The sequence below is a fragment of the Balaenoptera acutorostrata genome, chromosome 12 (assembly GCF_949987535.1).
Source record: "Balaenoptera acutorostrata chromosome 12, mBalAcu1.1, whole genome shotgun sequence".
In the NCBI taxonomy this organism is placed as follows: Eukaryota; Metazoa; Chordata; class Mammalia; order Artiodactyla; family Balaenopteridae; genus Balaenoptera; species Balaenoptera acutorostrata.
In genome coordinates, this window is record NC_080075.1 from 82147412 (window position 1) to 82167449 (window position 20038).

A 20038-nucleotide genomic window follows, 5' to 3' on the forward strand; every position below is an offset into this window, starting at 1 on the left:
TGCCTTGGATAACAGAGCTAACAGGAAACAGAGTTAGGATTGCAAACAGCCCTCCCTAAGCAGACTCTTTTCTAGCTTCACGTTAGTGACTTATACCATGAATGATATCTGCAAGTGTATGAGTTATTTTCTCAGAAGAGGGGATTATGGAGACTAGATTATACCACCTTCTGCACTTAAGGGAACTGCTTGCTATGTATTTTCATGCACAACATCATCCTTTTCGTATATTCCTCTTTCACCACATCTTTCTTAGAGTGGCATATCTTTTTAAATGCCTGTAGCAACATAAAAACTGTCAGAAGCCATGTGGATAGAAAATTACATCCCTGCAGTTCCCTTTTACTGGTCCAGTGATTTTTCAAGTTGATCCTTCACAAGCTGAGGTGTCTGAATCATGAGTTAGGAAAATACCTTCCAAAGAGCACAGCACCCAGCATCAAATCGCGGCTCCGTAAATATGTGTAGAATAAATGAATGGCCTCCTGAAGAAGATGGTTTAATGTCTAGAGCTGAGAGCAGTAGAAATTTTGCTATTTACTTAAATAATAACTACATTTTCCCTATTTTTTCAGGTTGGGATTGCGGATATGTAACCAATTTGTATTTCTCTGTAGACTTGATTCACCCTTGAGAATGCCTCAGGCTGCAATTTCATTGAGAAAACTTTTTGGATGTTATACCTTTTCGTTTCTACACTTCATGAAGTACCTAATTTCGTGACCATTGAAATGTCAAATTGCAAGAGCCTCTGACTTGCCTGGGAAACATAACCTCCTGTACAGGCTAAGAGGGGTTCCTGGGAGTATAAATCTATTTTCTAAACTCTTTTCCTCAGGAACTTTAAGAAACTTACCTTTTTGGATAGGTATTTTAATAATGCTCTCTCTGTTCTGCTTGTCCATTGACATGGTATGTTCCCACATCAATGGAACAGAAACAAAGCGAAGCTGAAATATTAGGATTCAGGGGATTAATGAAGGGGAAAGGGAAGAAATTTGTAGAATATACCTAAACTCTGCCTCCTATGACTAAAATACCTAATTCTTTGAATAAAAAATAGTTGCTAAATTATCACTCATCACCTGGTATAAAGATACTTTCTATTGGGTCTTCTGATGTAGTTATAGGGGTTCAGTGGTATTTATGCAAGTTATTTAAAAATGTCCAATCTTTTAAGAAGCTTGTTTTTTATACTGCTAATGGTATTTGGTTTTGTGTTGCCTCTCCTAGGTTTGCTGGGATGGGAAACCTGCTCAAAGTCCTTACCAGGGAAATTGAAAACTACCCACACTTTTTCCTGGATTTTGAAAGTAAGTTCCAAAAATTAAAAGATTATGATGAAAACTTTTCACTTTCTTTATAGCTTGTTGATAGGGAAGTTATAAGATAAAGATTGTGTGTGATACTTAAACCACATCCAAATGTCACTCTGCATTTCTCTGAGTCTTCAAAGATCATTTCCTTCTTTCTTTTCATACATTTTTAAAAACACCTCAAAGAATATCTTTTTAATATGCCCAGGCTTTTCTTTGATTTTAGAAGCAATCAGTTATTGTAGGCCTAACATAAATCATCAACATGCATTTTCCTAATAATTTTTAAGATTTTTTTATGTCATATTCCAAAGAAAAAGAGTATACATAGTAATTGACACAGATTAATATAGAACAAATATCACTAGATGTGAAAGAAAAAGTGATATATACAAGAAATGAGGCTTACAGATTTTGTATTTTTGAGTCATCTCTATCTGTTCTTTTATATTATTTGATAATACAAAACTGTTTCAGGAGTTTAAGATATAACTTTGATTTGAAAGGTTATTTTTCTTTTATCAAAAACTTTAAATTTTTTCCTAAGGCAAAATGGCTTATGAATCTTGACTAAATACATACAGAGATTCTTTCTTAACTTGTTTATTTTTTGATTGAGTATATTTATAAATGAATGACACATTCATGTTTAATCAGCTAGGCTCACATTTCTACACTCACTCTTGTGTTCTCCTCTTTTTGAATTACAGTTCCACAATGCTAAGCATAGTTAAATGTCCTTTGTCCAGTAGTCATCTGTTACAAACTTTAATCTGCTTTAAACTGTAATATTTCAAGTACTTTATTTATATTAAAAATAAGTTGGAACTTCCTTACATATACATTAAACCTTCTAACAGAGATTTTCTAAGTAAATACTAGAAGACCCTTCTAAGATACAGCAAACCAAATGATGAAAGCTCCTTGGATGTATCTTTTTAAAATCTTTGGTATGTCTAAAATACCTACTTGAAAAGGAAAAGTGTCCCCAAAGCTCTTGCATTCTGAAAAAGATTTTTACTGTAGATTATATTCAACGAAAGAGATCTCACTTCTGATTTAACTCGGTTTGCTCTTGTTCTTGATATTTGACTGGGTTTGGCTGGATTTGATTGGGTGTGGTTGGTTTTGGTTGGGCTTGGTTGGGTTTAGTTGGATTTGGTTGGGTTTGTTTGGATTTGGTTGGGTTTGGCTGGGTTTGGTTGGGTTTGGTAAGAGGTGCAGCTGGGAACTCAAGAGCCAGATTGATTTGATACTTCAAAAAGAATGGGCTTTTTTTACTTGTGTGACTTGCTACTCCTCTGTAATATACATATCTTTGTTGTTGTTGTTACAGGAAGATTTATTAATAACTTTAAAGAATTGTTACAAAATAAATTACCTATTATTCCAACACCCTAATTTTACTACTTGCATTTTTAATTGACCCCTTCCACTTCTTGTCGTATGCACTTTACACTGTTTCATTCAGCATGCACAGAGGCCCAAATGGTGGTAAAACACCCCATTCACTCACAACTTCAGGGATATATAAACACCTAGGGGAGTTACATGCCTGTTCTTTTTTGGAAGCTCTGAAGTCCACATGCATGTGTGCGTGCTTCTCACAATGACTACCAGAGTGACCCCATTTGCCTATTTCGCTGTTCTTGAATTTTGGCTTTCCATGCTTCCACATAGATTAGGGTTGAGTCCTTTGTCAAGTCTAATATCAAAATCCTTTAAAGTGATAAAAGTAAAATCTACAGGAATTTAAAGCAGTAGTTTTCAACCGATGTTCTCTGGAGCAGCAGTGTTCTGAGGCGACACCTCGGGGGATCCCCTTCCCCACCACCAAAGCAAAGGGGCCTCACTTCCTCTCTGCTACAACCCAAGGACTCTGATCTGCTCAGTCTTGTACTTTGGACATTTTCTTAATATGTTATTTACGGGAAGGTCATGGTGGCTGAAGAGAATATTTAAATATCTTGAATTTTGATAACAGCTTATGGTACCAAAATTCCATTTGTAGATATACTATAATTTCTCCAAGAGGGGGATGTGTGGAATGGATTTCCATGTCTGGTGGCTCACTACTAGGACTAAAACTATAGTATTTAAGGAAAATATAAAACTATAAATTTATAGAAATATATAAAATCTTGTTTGTTTCCCCCTCAATACCAAGAAGAGTAACATTATTTCACTGAGGCTGAGAAGATAAATCACTGGGCTGAAGTCACACAGGGAATGATTGGGGAACTGAGATGGGAACACAGATGTCTTTGGCTTTCTTCCTCCCTCTGCTTTGATTCCCTTAAGTGCTCATCACAGACAGCTTCCAGGAAGTGCTACAGCCATCATTCTGTTCCTGATTAGAGAGGGAAGTCTTAATCATCTACAAACTAAGATGTCTCATGAAAAAAAAAAAATTGGTTTCTTGATCCTGCAAATCGTATTTCCTAAAGTTGGCTTTCAAGAACAAAGGATGATAGACTGGAAGGGTGGGGAAGGTGGGCTGTGGTCATGATTTTTCCTTGAGTGTATAGATTTCAGCTCAGTACGGTAACAGTATATTGAGAATGGTTATGAGCCTTCGTGTAAGCCAGGGTGCCATCAGGGAGACAGAGCTAAACAAGAGCAGCCTTTGCCTAATGAAGCCCCAGGCAGGTGTGGAGAACAATACAGGCACACAGTTCAAGACAAAGTAAAATAAGGGGCTTAGGAGAGGCACGGTGTGGCCTGGGAGTAGAGGGAGAAAGCATACATCAAGTTTCAGGAAATGGATGACTACAGAAGGAATTGGAGAAGTTTTCTTGCAAAGGTGGCATTTGGAATGGACTTAAAACAATGAGTGTTTTTTTCTACAGATCTAGAAGATTTTTCCAAAGAGACTAGTTGAAATCCCTGAGGGAAAACTAGAGCAGGCAAGAGCTTGAGGGGATGGGAACTTCAGGTGTGCTTATACTTAAAGGGAGGTTGAGTAGTTAGAGGATCCAGGAGAGAAAGGCCACACTGAGGAGGAACCTCATCTTACTCAGTTGAGATTCCTGATGGCAGGGCTTGGGCCCCACCCGGTTTGGCAACCCAGCACTCAGCCCGCATTGAGCCTGGACTATTGGACAATGAATGAGCCTGAGTAACAGATGCTGGCCATGTGAAGAAACAGAATAGAACAGGCTAAATCAGGCAGCCAGGAGACACAGACATTCAAGTAGGAGGGAGTGTAAATGGATTCAAATGCTAAGAGTGGTCAAGAAGGATAAAGCTTGAAAAGGGGATGACAGATTGGGCAGTTAACTGCCCAACAGATTCGGGATTTATTACTTTGAGTACAGAGGCTGGATTACAAAAGAGTTAAGGAGTAAGAAGTAGAAGGAGGAAGGAAGGCTGAACAGTATACGGCAACAGCTCAAAGGCTTTTGGCACCTCTACTTTGAGTGTTGAATATTCTTTTTGAAGTCACTGATGGAATATAATTGAACTGGGTCAAATAGATATAATTAGGTTGGGTCAAAATATAATACAAAATTAGACACATCTGTCCTTAGGTTTTCCAGTTGTGTAGATCTGATTTAAATTTTTTGACCTTTGCAGCAGGTTTTACAGTTTATGGTCACATTTCTACACTATCACTTAACATCTTTTTATTGTTTTTTCATCCCACTACTTTTTTCTTTCCATGAACAGAAGTTTTACATTTTGATGAAGTGTGATTTTATCATTTTTTTCCTTCTTTACTAAGTTCATGCTGTACCTTCTTTAAGAAATCATGCCTATTCCACGGTCATAAAGATATCCTACTACATTTCCTTATAAAAGTTTTAGAATTTTAAGCTTTACATTTAGGTCAATGATCAATCCTGAACTAATTTTTGTATATGTTATGAGAGAGGTGTTGGGTTTATTTTTTTTTCATGTGATATAAAATTATTCTAGCAAAGGGAGATTGCTTTAATGCCCTTATCGTAATTTAGTTAACTATAACATGTATCGGGCTACTTCTGGACCTTTTATTCTCTCTCATTGCTTTATTGATCCCTTTCACCAATTAATACCAAAATGTAACAACTAATAAGTCTCAAAGTCAGGAAGAGTAAGCCCTTCAACTTTGTTCTTTCTCAAGATGTTTTGAGTATTCTAGCTCCTTTACTTTTCTAAATAATTTTATTTATCTTTTATAGGCTTTTAATGTCTACAGAAAATCTTGCTGGGTTATTGATTATAATTACATAAAATCTAGGGATCAATTTGGAGAGAATTGACATCTAGGTAATATTGATTCTTCCCACCTATGAATATGGTCTACCTTTTCATTTGTTTAGATATTCTTTAATTGCATTCAGCAGTGTTTTATAGTTTTTAGAGGTCCCACATATCTTTTGTTAAATATACCTTTAAGCATGCCATATTTTGACCATAACAGCTTTCTTATGCTTAGTGTTTTCAATGGTATATATTTCCCCATTCTGTCTGCCTTTATCTTTATAGCGTGTTTCTCATAAACAACACATAGTTGGCCCAATTTTTTTCATCCAATTTTTTTCATCCTTTTGGATATTATCCAAAAGGTAATATCTACCTTTTTATTGGCATGTTTAGCCCATTTACATTTAATTACTGTATGTACATTTAATTACTGTTTGTATTTGAGTGTATCTTGGTGTTGTTTCCATTTGTTCCATTTCTGCTCTTTGTTTCTCAGTGTTTTCCTGCCTTCCGATTAAATCAAATAATGTTTACTATTCTCTTTTGTCTTTTACGTTGACTTTTTAGTTATGCTTCTTGGTGCTTACTTTAGAGATTATTATATATATCTGTAACTTATTGCCATCTGTCTTCAAAATGTATTCTTTACTTCACGAAGAATTTAAGAAACTTATCACAGTACACATCCAATCACCACCCTTCCACCCTTTGTGCTCTTGCTATATGTTTTGCTTCTATGTACATATGTTATAAACTCCTCATTACAATGTCTTTTTTTAACTTTAAACTTGCAATAGTCTCTTAAACGTGTATGTGTTTGTATTTGTAATCTTAATAGACCTTTTATATTTTCTCACACATTTTCTTATTCCAGTGTTCTCCATTCCTTCTGACATAACTAGGTCTCTTTGGTATAATTTCACTTCCCCGTGGAAAGGATTTGGAAGGCATCGTGTGCTTATATCATATGTGACTTATTCAGTATCTGGCATAGACCCGGGCATGAAGTATAAGCTTAGGAATTTTGATTTCTTCACTGATGCTAATTCAGTAACTATCTGCAGAACATCTCCTGCATCCTAGCATTAGGAAGGACCAGCAGAAGTGGGGGTGGTGTCTTAGTGGAGCAGAGAGGCATGGGGGGAAAAACATAGAGCACATAAATATAGGAACATTAGAAGAACATGAACTTTTTTTCAAGGAGTATATAACTTTATTGGGGAGATCAGATGCAAACACACTGAAGAGACAGTAGGGCAGGTAGCAGAGAAGTCTGTAATAAGTAGAACAGAGAGCAAGTGATGGGCTGGCCAAAAGAAATACAGGTTCTAGGCTGGGCCGAAGATGTGTTTCTTAGAATATAGCAACTGAAAAATGATTTTCTTATAAGAAAAACCAACCTTTACGAGCATAATAGGCATGCCAAAAACAATAATGGTGGTTGATGGGGAAGGAGGTGGGGTTAAGAGGGAAATTCTACAGCTTCCAAACCACTGTCCTCTCAGAAAAGCTCTGAATATTTTGACCTGTTAGGGCTACAGTCTCCTACTCTTTAGAGCAAGGGAGGGGGCGCTGTCAGAGTAGGCGATCATCTGGGCTTTCTTTGTTGACTCAGGCCACTTCCTGCTGCTACTGATCTCTTCTTTCATCTCTCCCTCTCTGGTACCCTCACATCTGCTGAGGTTGTTCACAGGAGGCTAGATAATCTTAGAAGAGTAAAGGAGGAAAATAAAGAATGTTTTTGGTCACTTTACAAATGAAGCAACACAAACAAAAAGCAAAGGAACAGAACAGACCTGGGAAGGAATTTGTTTATGCCATCGTAGGGATTCATTCACAAAGATTCTTTCAGTTTCTAGCACTTTTGCTTTTTAAGCGCTTTTCATCTGTCAACATCCTCATTACGATCCTACAGGTCATAGACCCCACAGGAACATACAGGGAGGAGACAGGGCTCTTGTTAGCTTCCCTCTCTTTACCAAGAAATAATATGAGACCCAGAGAGATTAATAGGCTTTCCCTGAGGTCTCATGTTTAGTGAGTGGTAAAACTGATGGTAGGATCTGGGTCTCCAAAACTACATCCTTGGAGCTCCCCCTTCCCCCATGACATAACAGGGATCTCACAGCGTGTGAATGAAATAAACAAGCCTTCAAGTATCTTAACCCTCCCTGTTCTTTGCAGTCTCTCATCTGATTGTTCCTTGGGAAAGGGCTCTGGCATATGATGACTAACGCTCCTGTACAAATAAATATGTCAACCAGTCACACTTACTTACATCTTCCAATGGACCTTCACAATTTTACGTTGTTTCTGTAAGCAGTTAGTATTGTGCTATAAATCATTTCCATTTTACATCCCCCAATTTTAATATTAGATAGTTTTGTTTCTTAGTTTATCCTGAAGGGGCGAGGTGTGGAGAAGTGAGGAAGTTGGTGGGGAAGAAGAGCCATAGATTTAATTTATGGCTTTGGCAAATTCTTTCTGCTGTACCTTTCTTCTGTGTTTATACAGCAACCAGTGGGGTACAGAGATAGGGATGTATCCTGTTGATGAAATGCCAGGGCTTCCTTCGAAGCCAAAGACATCTCCAAATAAATTGTGTCTTCTTCTCACATTATCTCTGGTTAATTTGTTTGATTCTCTGTCAGCTTTTCCACACAGTACTGAATAGGTTGTTAGGAAAAGGTGTGTGGCTTCCCAGTGCTTGTAGAGACAGGGCTCGTCCTTGGCTGATTTACAGAGATAAGAACCCTTTGATTTGACAGCCCTGTTCTGGGTTGAACCCTGCTGCCTTGCCCTGTGGTATGTTCACCAAAGATGTTCATTCCTGACAAACAAAGCCCATGGCCACCTTCCTCTCCATCAGCACAGTGGAATGCCAAGCATTCTGCTTTCAGTAAATATCACGATCCTCCACTGTGAAACCTCTTCCTGACCCTGGTGACTCCAAAATGCTGACAGTGAATATCACTGTCACTAGCAAATTGAGCCAAAGGAGGATAAATAGATCCCCTGTAAACAGCACGAATACTGTTTAACTTTCTTAATTGATAAGATGGTACTTTTCCATTAAAAATTCTAGGCACTTGGAATTCAGCAAGTTCTTGACAATAAATATATGTGTTCAAGGTCACAGTGCACATGATACATTTTCATACTTTCTACAATAGCAAGTCCAGAATAGGGGTCTAAATCATCACCCGGGGAAAAGCCTGGATGGGCTTGTTCCCGGGCTCCTAGAAGTGTTGGTTTCTGAAATTGCCTGTGTAAATCACAGGGGTTTTTAACAGCTTCATCGTTAGACAGGAGCAGCCCAGCTTTCTGTAACCATCCTCCTTAATTTTGATGAAATAACTGGTGATGATTAGAAATTTAGAATGTGATTCTTAGAAAAAATATCACCAATTAATTCACTGACTGCAACTGGAAATAACGACCCATTTCCATCATTAATATTATTGGTGTGCATTTGTGTGTGCGTGTGTGTGTGTATACCTTTGACTAAAGGTCAATCTGTGTGTTAAAAATAGAAAAACAACCCATAATCCAGAGTTCCTGTTCACTCAGCAAATGCTTTAGGAGGTTGCTGACAGGTTAAATATAGTAACCTTTTCAATCACTAATTCTTCAAGGTCTTTTTCAAGATTTCTCTCCTTGACATCCGAAGACACAATACATTTTAAAAGCATGGTAACCGACTGAATCTGAATCTGGAGAATGCCAAAAGTATAGACCCCAAAGCCTCTCAAAGGACTACTCCAAAATGATAACAGCCTTAGAATTGGGAGAATAAGCATTAAATGCAGTTTTTCACTCATCAAATATTCTGTTAATGTGTTAACCACACTGAGGAAACGTTGACGCTGTAGATAAATGATGGAAGATTTAAAAACACAATGTTAATGAAGATGTGAATAGCCAATCTGATTGTAGGTGAATGCATATTATCTTCATGGTAATAGTGAGACATGCAACACTGTTAAAGCCATTTAGAGAGACAAGACAGAAGAGAGGATCTAGAAGTAATAGGATCTTCATTTCTTTTGCTGCTTCCCACAACCCACGTTCTCTGTCACCTGGTCAATTTCCTCATTTATTCATTGAGTCATGACATGTTTAGTGAGTGTCTTCAATGGGTAGGGCATATGGGAGCACTAAGGACAAGAATACAGACCCTGTCTCCAGAGATCTCAGAATTCAAAGACAAGCAGAAAAACCATCACAAAACAATGTGAGAAGTATATTTAAATCATATGTTTCAACTCTTCAGCACATTTTTCTACCAGCATCTACTGCGTGCCAGGCACTGTGTTAGGTCCTGGAGGTACAATATCAAATGAAACAAATGAGGCCTGAGTCTTACAGGCTAAAAGATCAGATTCTCACTAATTAGTCCTAAGTGTCTGATCATTTAGCTGGGGGATCAAAGTGGGATGAATCATGAACTTAGGGATTTGGACCAATACCAAATGTCACTTAGGGTTACACAGTCCTTTTCCCATTTGAAAAAAGAAGAAGACAGACAGATTGGGGCTTCTTCCAGTTGGTACTCTCTACCTCAAAAGTTGATGCCACTTGTGATTTGAGTCCCCTGAGACTCTTACAGCTGCCTGGCCCAGAAGACAGAGACTGTGTTGCTGGCACCAAGGGCTTAATTATTAGCTGGAAGAAAAGGTGACTTCAGTTCCATGACAGAGGAGAGAGGAAAAAACTAGGGCTTGCAATAAGCCTAACAAATTATGGAAGAAAATGAGCCAACGCATTTCTAAGTCAGAATCATTCCCAAAGAAGGAATGATGGCTTGGATTTCTCCCACCCCTCCCCACCCCATCCCTGTCGAATGGGGCCACATGAGAAACATTTCCAATAGGACACTATTATATCTGCCAAAAGAAGTGTTTTCCCAGAGAGGGAGGCTGGGGACTGAGGGTCCTGCTTCACAGATCACTCTGGCTAGCAGGAGGGAGTTACTGCAGGCCGGAAGGGATTCACCAGAGCCCCCAACTCTGCCACCTCTGGGAGAGAAGTGGTATCGTCCTCCATGTCACTCATCCAGCTCTTTGTGGTCACATCAACGTCAGTGTGAATTTGTATTAGAAAGTGTCACTTCGCCTGGGACGGAGAGATGCTTGCCTAGCTGTGTCCAGTACCACTTTTAGGCCACTCTACTGGAAACTGTCTTACTTTTGAAGCACTTAAGAAAGGCCTCTGTTTTAAAAAACTGAGTTTGAAATCTTTCTCCTTTGGTGTTTCAGTAACCATCAAAAGAATGGGGGCTTTTTGTTTTTGTTTTTCCAATGCTCCTCTTCTAGACCACTTAGCTTTAATTCTGTTTTGTTTAAAACTTATCAAGTGGTGACTTGCTAAGATGGAGTCATGTGACAGCCAAGATTAGGAGCCTTTTCTGTTCTCCAAGTGCCTTCCTCTCCCATACTTCTTTGTATTCATATTCAAATAGACTTACCTGTCAGAATCTCGGTCCCAGACTCTCTTTTTCTTTTCCTTCTCAAATACAAATCTCTATAGGAAATTGTCTTTGTGCTTAGCTTGTGAGTTTTCGATACGTTCATCCAAAGGGGAAAGGATTTGAGTCAAGAGTGTTTGATTTTTTGTTCTCTAGGATCTTTACATTTTTGTCATATGTTTTCTTCCCTGACTTTCTTCTTACTTGGGAATTGCCAGCCTTACCCTGGAATTCTGTTCATTGAAATGTGTTCCTCAGTTACAGGCTTCCTAGCTTGTGGGTTTTAGGTTTCTGTTTAAGATGCCATATTGCTTTGAGAAAAGTTTGGGAAAACAGGAAAAGATGAAATATATAGTGTATTGTGACAAACATTTTACCTGAGATAACTTACCAAGTGTTTGCGGGAAGCAGGAGAAGGGTAGCAAAGGATAAAGGAGAAACATGTTTCTTTCTCTCCTCTGCTTCCCAGGCTGGATTCAACAATGTAACCTGGCAGGTCCCTTTCCTCTTTCAAGTCCAGCCGTCCTTTGGCCACCTGCCAAGTCTTGCTCCTGCTCTTCATGGATGCCCTCCCCTGGGGCTTCCAGCCAGCCAGCTCCGGTCCCAGCCCTCACATGGAGCAGTTTCCGCTTCTCCCAGACCACACTCATCTCTCCCTTCTCTGCACCCTGGTGCACGTGTACTTTAGTCCCTCCTCATCCGCTAGTTGAAATCCATCTCATTTGTAGAAGGAACAGGTTGCAGGGTTTCTGGGTAATCTCTGAGGGCCTATGATTTCTTTTCTTTTAAAGAGAATTACTATACACTGGTGAATTTCACCCTTCGTTTCCCAGGTAACTCTACCAATTTCTTAGGTCTTAGCAGGATCTGAGAAATACAATGATCTAAAAATCTCCATGGGCATCACTTGTCGGAGGTCTGGCCTTGCATTAGTGTAGGTCCAGCAGACGGTGACTGAAGCTGGAGCAGCTGCATCTGGCCCAGCTTCTACTCTGATACTCAGCCTTTCTGAAGACCCAGTTGGCATGGTCAATGCCTCACTTAAAAATCACCTGTTTTGTGACTTCTGTTTTTTCTAACCCCCACCAAGATTAGTCAAAACTGGGATCTGATCTGGGTAATGCTAGACCAGGTATGACTCCATCCCACCTTTCATTGGTGAGGTCCGCTGGGAGAATTCAGAGCCTTAGGACTTGGATTTTTGAAAACAGATTTTTAGGAGATGACATCTACCCCCTTTCTCTGTTAGCAGTGCCTTCGTTTTAGATGGAGATTAATTTCCTAACTAGCCTGGGCAAGAACCTATTTTATAGGCATTGTGAGATAAATAAAACCCAATCTTTACCACCATTCAACTTCCACCCACTAGCCCCCCACAAAATACTCTTGCAGGCAAGAGCAAACTTTGGCTCCAGGAATGTAAACAAGTAGGAATTCACTGAGGGGCTAAGGGGATGTTTCTGTGGCTGTTTGAATACATTCTTCATTATTTAAGCTTAAATGTGTTACTTATTTTTGTGGATAAATTTCATGGTTAATACCAAAGATGAACAGTACAGGAGCCTTTAAAATGAACTCCTGCCACTTCCTGAGTTCATGTTCAAAGAGAAACCCCAAGGCATTCTACAGATCATTGTGTTCCAGAAAGATACATCTCTGTCATGGCTCTGAAGGATTCATTACCTAATATTTTAAGCTTTTGTAGTATGGAAATATAAGGGAGACTACTTTCCTATCTATACTCAGATTGACAGACTTTCAATCATAACAGAAATATTCAATAGCTTCTATGAAAAGTGGACCCCAAAAGATAATGTTTATTCTTCCTATCACCCACTGTACCACTTGGCACGTAGTAGGTATGCAAAAAATGTGACCTATACAAATAAAGGAGTGCCTGCAATGATTCCAACACGCTTTGCTTAATGTGTGTGAAATATTGATGACTATTTTGAACTGAGTAATGGGCAGAGTTTCTGTTAGTTTTCCTTTCTTAGCACCTTGTTATGTTAAAGCGTAAATACCAAGGCTGCAGGAGTTAAAATAGGATTGTCTAGCAGGTAGAACTGAATGCCGAGCCTCTTCTCAGGCTGTTTATAAACACAAGCCCTCTGTGTCTTTCGGTTTCCCATCTGCTTAGATGCCCAGCCCACAGAAGGAGAGAGGGAAATATGGAACCAGATCAGCGCCGTCCTCCAGGATTCCGAGAGCATCCTCGCAGACCTGCAGGCTTACAAGGGCGCGGGGCCAGAGATCCGAGACGTATGCCAATAATAATACTGAGCTGACAGCACCCTTGGTGGAGAAAGGAAACCCATGCACGCACACACACAGCAAGATTAAGTAATAGCCCTAGTGTTTCCTAGCGTACTAGGAAGAACAAGGAGGGTAATGTGTCCTTAAAAAATGTATGAATGGTCCTTTTTATTCTAGTACGCTGATCTGAGCACACAGTGCTGTAGACTGTGTAGAGTGTTAGCTATTCTCTTCTCCAACGTACATTTGATATTGCAGGACTCACATTTAAACAATAATTTGTCAGTATGTTACTTCGTATAAGGGGAACATACATATGAAATCTACGAACAACAATTGAAATATGAGTCGTAGTCTGGGTTTATATGAACTTTACAAAAATTTGTAATAATTTTGGCAGGTTCTGCTAGTATCACAAACAAGAGTCATAAAAGATCTCGCTTTAAGTAGTCCTTTTGTTTGAAATAGTTTTGTGGAAGTATCAGCACACACATACATACTGCCACCACCATTTTCTGAAAAAAAAACAGAACATAACAACAACAACAACAAAAACACTGCTAGCGTCATAATCCTGAAGCTGCTGAAACCCAGACAAAACAGCATTTCGAAGAAACTAAGAGGTTATTTTTCTACTTAGGGGTCACCGTTTAAGTGATTTAGGTACCATCACAGACTGGCAGGAATTTAATACATATGATAAAGAAAGGAAAGTATCCACAGAATCTGCACTTCCCAATGAGCACTAGCTCTACTTTAGAAGAATCAAATGGTGATGGAGGAGGACTGAATTGCTTCCAATTAGACATGCATTTTTTTTGCATTGAAGATAAGAGAAACAAGTAAGATGACGTGGTGTCTAATTGTCGAGCCATTTACATTATGTTCAAGTGCTAAAATCACCATCCTAATTGAGCATCTTGGACGGCACTCTGATGAACTAATGTCCATTGAGGAAATACACATTAGCAAAGTACAGCAGGAATCGTATCTTTTTAACTCAAATTCTTTCTCAATCTTAAGTCGTTTTGATGTGGAGCTTACTGCTTCTTTTTAAACAGACAATTCCATAATGTTTTGGCAGGCCATTCAAAATCCCAATGACATTCAGCTTCAAGAAAAAGCTTGGAATGCAGTGTGTCCTTTGGTCGTGAGGCTAAAGAGATTTTATGAGTTTTCTATCAGGCTAGGTGAGTATGTGTTTACGGTTTTCATGTCTTACGTGTGATTCTGTTACGGCGTTTGAGAAAGTAGCAGGAAAGGTTCAGGGCGTTGGAAACTACCCCCACGTCCATCGCTGTGCATCGTCAGAGGACGCTCGTGCAAAAACACCTGCCGTGTCCATTTCTGTCAATCCACCTCAGAGTTTCTTCCCCTGCATTTATTGGTGCATTTAGAGTGTCTTTACTAGTGGGTGTCCCTTTGGTTTTCTTCTCAGCTAAGTCTGACTCTTAACAGGTTTACCATGTCTGATCACATTTCCAAAGGACAGAGAAAATACAGGTTACCTGCTAACCCTAAAAGAAGTTGGTTGGCTGGAATCATGTGTTAAGTTTAATATAGTAAAATACAAGGAAGACGAACATAACATTCTATCCTTAAGCTTAAAAAAATCTGTGCAGGCACAGCATGGCTTTGCAGAAGCAAGAGGAAAATCAAGTCTGGTTGACAGTAGGCTCTATGTGACCACCGATATGATACAACCCCTCCCCGAACAGTAAAGCTCTCTGAGGTTTCCCTGGTTAATATAATATATCTAGAACGAGGAAGCGTGTGGTCATGTCTTACTCTAATTCTGCCGTAAGTGAGTGCCACATTTTAAGAGTTAAACAGAGAAACTGAAGTATGCTGGGGGAATAATAGCCATGATGTTGAGAGAACGTGAAGCTAAGACTCAAAGGAAAGAGTTCAATGAACTGAACCAGTTTTTCAAGAAGAGAGAGCTTCTGAAGACACTCAGGTTGAAGAGGAATCAACTTCTCTGTTTCCTCCAAGTGTGTTTCTAGACCCAATGAACTGAAATCCTAAGGAGCCAACTTGCAGCTCAGTAGACAGGAAAAATCCACCTATTGGAGCAGGCCAAGGTCAAGCGAGCTGCCTCAGAAGACAGTTTGTTCCCACAGACAGAAAATGCTAGCGGTGTCCTTGGAAAGAAACTGTTAAAGGACTCTAGGGATGATAGAGCAGGCAGGCGCTGGTGCACTCTTCTGTGAAGAGCCAGATAATAAATATTTTAGGCTTGTGGGCCATCCTATTTTCGTTGCAGCCACTCAACCCTGCCATTGTAGCACAAAAGTAGCCATAGTCAATCCCTAGGGGAATGAAAATAAAGCATGGCTGTGTTTTGATAAAACTTAATTTGCAAAAATTGACTGTGGGCCGTAGTTTTCCTACCCCTGCTCTAGAGGACTGGTTAAATGACTCGGTGCTAGGAGAAATACATGGAAGGAAAAACTGGAAGGAAGTTTTAGAAACAGAGAAGTGGGAGTAATGAAACTCTTTTAGGACAATAATGGAGGTAGATATGGCAGTGGGTTTGTAGAAAAATCTTCCTGGGATTTGCTGAGAGTGTAAATGCAGAGAAGAGCTGGAATAGACCAGAAGTCTCTCCCTGCAAAGCAGGTTATTTAACCCATGCATTCAGGGCCGCGTCATCTCCTCCTGGATTGTGAATGCTAATCTCATGCACATGATCCAAAATCACCTATTTGTGGTTTTCTAACAGCGTGAGGAATTGGGATGACAGGACATGTGAGGGTCCAGCTGAGCTTTGGGAGACATTTACAAGACTGTGTGGCTACGGGGCTCTTCTCCAGTGGAGGCAGAGCATGGGGGGCTCCTTTTCCTCCTCACCCACGCATGTCACATTTCACACAGTTCTGGGGGAAAAGGTGGAGTGGAAAGACTCAAGCAGGTTATCTCTGAGAATGTCAACTGGGGCTGCAAATTGCGCTTTTTGAGAAGATCTCTGTGAGCCACCTCAAATATGTCTGTATCCCTTTGACTTTCAGAAAAAGCTCTTCAGAGCTTATTGGAATCTCTGACCTGTCCGCCCTACACACCAACCCAACACCTGGAGCGGGAGCAGGCCCTGGCAAAGGAGTTTGCGGAAATTCTGCATTTCACCCTTCGATTTGATGAGCTAAAGGTTAGGCCGCGTGTGCTTGGACAATTTAACAGATTCCTACTGAGCACCTAGGTGTCCAGGTGCTCTGCAGTGCTGTGCGGGGGTGGGAAGAGAGATGAGTGAGCTGTAGCTCCTTCCCTAGAGAGATGTGTCATGTGGTGAGAATTTGAACTCCTTGTGGTCAAAGTGATTTAAGATGGTGGTTTCTACATGGAAATTCAAAATCTGCCAAATGCAACCAGAAAAAAACATTTCAAATGTCTCTTCCTCTTTGGGAACAAGTATACTTTCCCTGAAATCTAGCCTAGGGTAAAACCAGGGCATATTTTTAAATAGTGAAGCTTTGAGTATTTATTTTTAACCGGAAGTTGCTTTGACTCTTGGGTAACAAAGAGAAGTCCTGGTATCTGTGCACAATCTAGTGTCCGGGCTTCTGATGCATATCCCACACCTGATGCTGAGAGATGACCTGCTTTCCTCCCTTCTGAATTTCAGATGAGGAACCCGGCTATTCAGAATGACTTCAGCTACTACAGAAGGACCATCAGTCGTAACCGCATCAACAACATGCATGTGAGTCCCCGGAGCTCCCAGGTTGACACACCCATGCTCCAGGCATCGGGAGGGGCACGGGGAGACGACAGAGCCTTTGTCTGTAATTCAATTTCCAAAGGACACTGTTTTGAGATGTTGACCGTCCCTTTATCAACCGCATCCTCTCGTCTTCTTTTCATCAGCTAGACATTGAGAACGAAGTCAACAATGAGATGGCCAACCGAATGTCCCTCTTCTATGCAGAAGCCACGCCGATGTTGAAAACCCTCAGCAACGCCACCATGCACTTTGTCTCCGAAGTAAGCGACGTCGAGCAATGAGGTCCCTTTTGCCCGATTGCATGTAAAATCTGCTAACAGGGCTAATACCCATTTGTGTCTCCCATTTAGAACAAAACGCTGCCAATAGAGAATACCACAGACTGCCTCAGTACGATGACGAGCGTTTGTAAAGTCATGCTGGAAACTCCGTAAGTTAAATCAGAGGTGTATTCATGGTCAAGAGTTCACCTATCTCTGTGATGATGGTGATGGTGGTGACAACATCTAACATTTGGGTCAGCATATTAACATTTACTTGTATATTAACTGAATTAATTTCATAAAGAATTCTGGGTGAGAGGTGTAGTATCCCCATTTTAGAGCTGAGGAAGATGAGGCCTAAATTGATTAACTGACTTCTTCCCAAAGATTGCATAGCTTGTTAGATGGCAGAATCAAAAGTCGAATCAAAGATACAGGAGAAGTTGTATAAGGATCAAATGGAAGATTGGGTTAAATGACTGGGTATGTTATAAATATATTGGAGAAAAGATTTGAGAGAAGATTTAGAACCAAGAGTGGAAGTGGTAAGGCTATTGCAAAAATGATAATGAAGATCTCTTTCTCTCTCTCTCTCTCTCATGCATGCAGCAGTTTCCTTGCACTTAAATTACTTGCTAGATTTAAAAAAATGGTTGAGGTTGTTGAGGATGAGGCAGTATGGTAATGAGAAAACCTACACTCCAATGTCAGGGTTCCACTTATTCCACATATGTCTGTAGCCCCTTTTGTGCCCATGAACAAGTGGTCTGACCTGCCTGGACCTTGGTTTCCTCATCTGATAAGGTTCCCATAATACCATCTATGATGCAGAGAGTTTGGGAGGGCCAAAGGCATCAAGAGTGCCTTATAAAATTTGATGCTCTGTTCAAGTGTAAGATGGTGTTAATTTCAGATAGTTCACTTATATTTAAGTTAAGATTTATTCCAAGATGGAAATAGTAATCATCATCATTGTGGGGACAATCCATAATGAAGTAGATGTTAAGAAAGCCTCTAGGGGCTTCCCTGGTGGCGCAGTGGTTGAGAATCTGCCTGCCAATGCAGGGGACACGGGTTCGAGCCCTGGTCTGGGAAGATCCCACATGCCGCGGAGCAACTAGGCCCGTGAGCCACAATTACTGAGCCTGCGCGTCTGGAGCCTGTGCTCCGCAACAAGAGAGGCCGCGATAGTGAGAGGCCCGTTCACCGCGATGAAGAGTGGCCCCCACTTGCCGCAATTAGAGAAAGCCCTCGCACAGAAACGAACACCCAACACACCCATAAATAAATAAATTAAATTAAATTAAATTAAATTTAAAAATTAAAAAAAAAAAGAAAAAGAAAGCCTCTAGAATTGGCTTGAATTATCTGAATCATCAGCGACCCTGTCAAGGTAGGTGAACAAAATTCAAACTCCACAAATACTCTCAGCCCAATGAATGGTATGTAATTTCTGGTAGGTACCTTTGCCAATGTAATTCAATCTGCAGCCTGTATCTTAACAAAGGAAGTTACCCAGACTGGAGACACGGTAGCTGCTCTATAGAGATGAACTTGATTCGTTTTCTCCATAATGAAGCCATTATTCTCTATAATCTAGGACAGCCAGAGAGACCTGCTATAAAATATTCAAGATTGATGGGCGGGGGACTTATGTACACGATGAGCTGCCTCGCTGAGGGCAGAAGAGAATTTACTGCCCTCTAATTTACCTTGTTTTCACAGTGGTCAGATAGATTCAAGGAGAATTACCATCGCTGGTTTCTATAAGAGCTTATTAACCTGGTTCTGCAGGTCTGGAATTGTTCTCCAGGGAGGCTTGGAGGAGGCTGAAGTAGCCATTTGTGGAGCCAGAGATGAACGTGCTCCGTCACGGAGGTAATATCTCTGCCACTTGTCCTCTCTTCCAGGGAGTACAGGAGTAGGTTTACAAGCGAAGAAACGCTGATGTTCTGCATGAGGGTGATGGTGGGGGTCATCATCCTCTACGACCACGTCCACCCCGTGGGAGCTTTCTGCAAGACGTCCAAGATCGATGTAAGAATAATTACGAACTGTGATTTCCCAATGAGAGCTCATAAATGTCGTCAAACAGACCTTGCTTCTCTCTCTCCCTCCCCTCCACACCCCCTACCCCCCCGGCCCGGGAGTGAACTCTCCCAGATGCGAGCCCCATCGTGGCAGCTCTCCTCGTAGCAAGAAGTCCAGTCCTGTTCATATGCTTGCAACAAACACATCCAACCTCAAAGACACAGCAGGAATGTGGAGGTGCTGATGCCCTCAGCCTGTAGAGGAGCTGAGAGGTAAACAGTCCCTTAGCTGCAAGCTGCCCCTTCAGCTTACCCAGTGTACCATATAAATATATATTTTTATATGTTATATGTGTCTCATCCTAGATTACAAGGCACCGCGCTCAAATCCCAAACAACGTTCCAACTTCCTCTCCCATCATCCCTGCAGATGGCTCTCCCTGATTCCCATGCCTTTTCTTGTCCTTGGAATATGCTTGCGCCCTTTACTCTGCCCAGAGTGTCCTCCCTCTTCTCTGATGGGGGGATTCTTTTAAGACCCTCCTCACACGTCACCTCATTTGGAGCACATCTCCTGTGCCCTGCATGGAGCAGAGGCTTGCTTCTCCTCCGGGCCCGGAGCGCCTACCATTTTGGATTTTCTGACTCCCTCATGGCCTCTGAGTTTGTTGACAAGGGCAGAGGCCAAGATCTATATACCTAATGTCTGCTTCATTGCCTGGCAGTGTCCTTGGTGCATACAGCACGGCGCTCAATAGGTACTCCTTAGAGTTTTTGCTGAATGAATGGACATGGTT

General features: G+C 40.7%; 1 protein-coding gene across 3 annotated transcripts in view; it reads left to right on the forward strand.

The window, feature by feature from the left end:
• The window catches only part of CYRIA (CYFIP related Rac1 interactor A), a 108091-nt gene that overhangs the window by 79414 nt on the left and 8639 nt on the right, over window positions 1-20038 (forward strand). For 2 of the 3 annotated variants that reach the window (XM_057558602.1, XM_057558603.1), the window contains 8 exons: window positions 1234-1313; window positions 13112-13233; window positions 14312-14417; window positions 16239-16375; window positions 16850-16927; window positions 17092-17208; window positions 17299-17378; window positions 19122-19248. In XM_057558602.1, coding sequence (XP_057414585.1) covers window positions 1244-1313; window positions 13112-13233; window positions 14312-14417; window positions 16239-16375; window positions 16850-16927; window positions 17092-17208; window positions 17299-17378; window positions 19122-19248 — 837 coding nt within the window. In that variant the 5' untranslated portion in view covers window positions 1234-1243. The remainder of the gene's footprint in view (window positions 1-1233; window positions 1314-13111; window positions 13234-14311; window positions 14418-16238; window positions 16376-16849; window positions 16928-17091; window positions 17209-17298; window positions 17379-19121; window positions 19249-20038) is intronic. The other variant, XM_057558604.1, reaches the window with a different exon arrangement.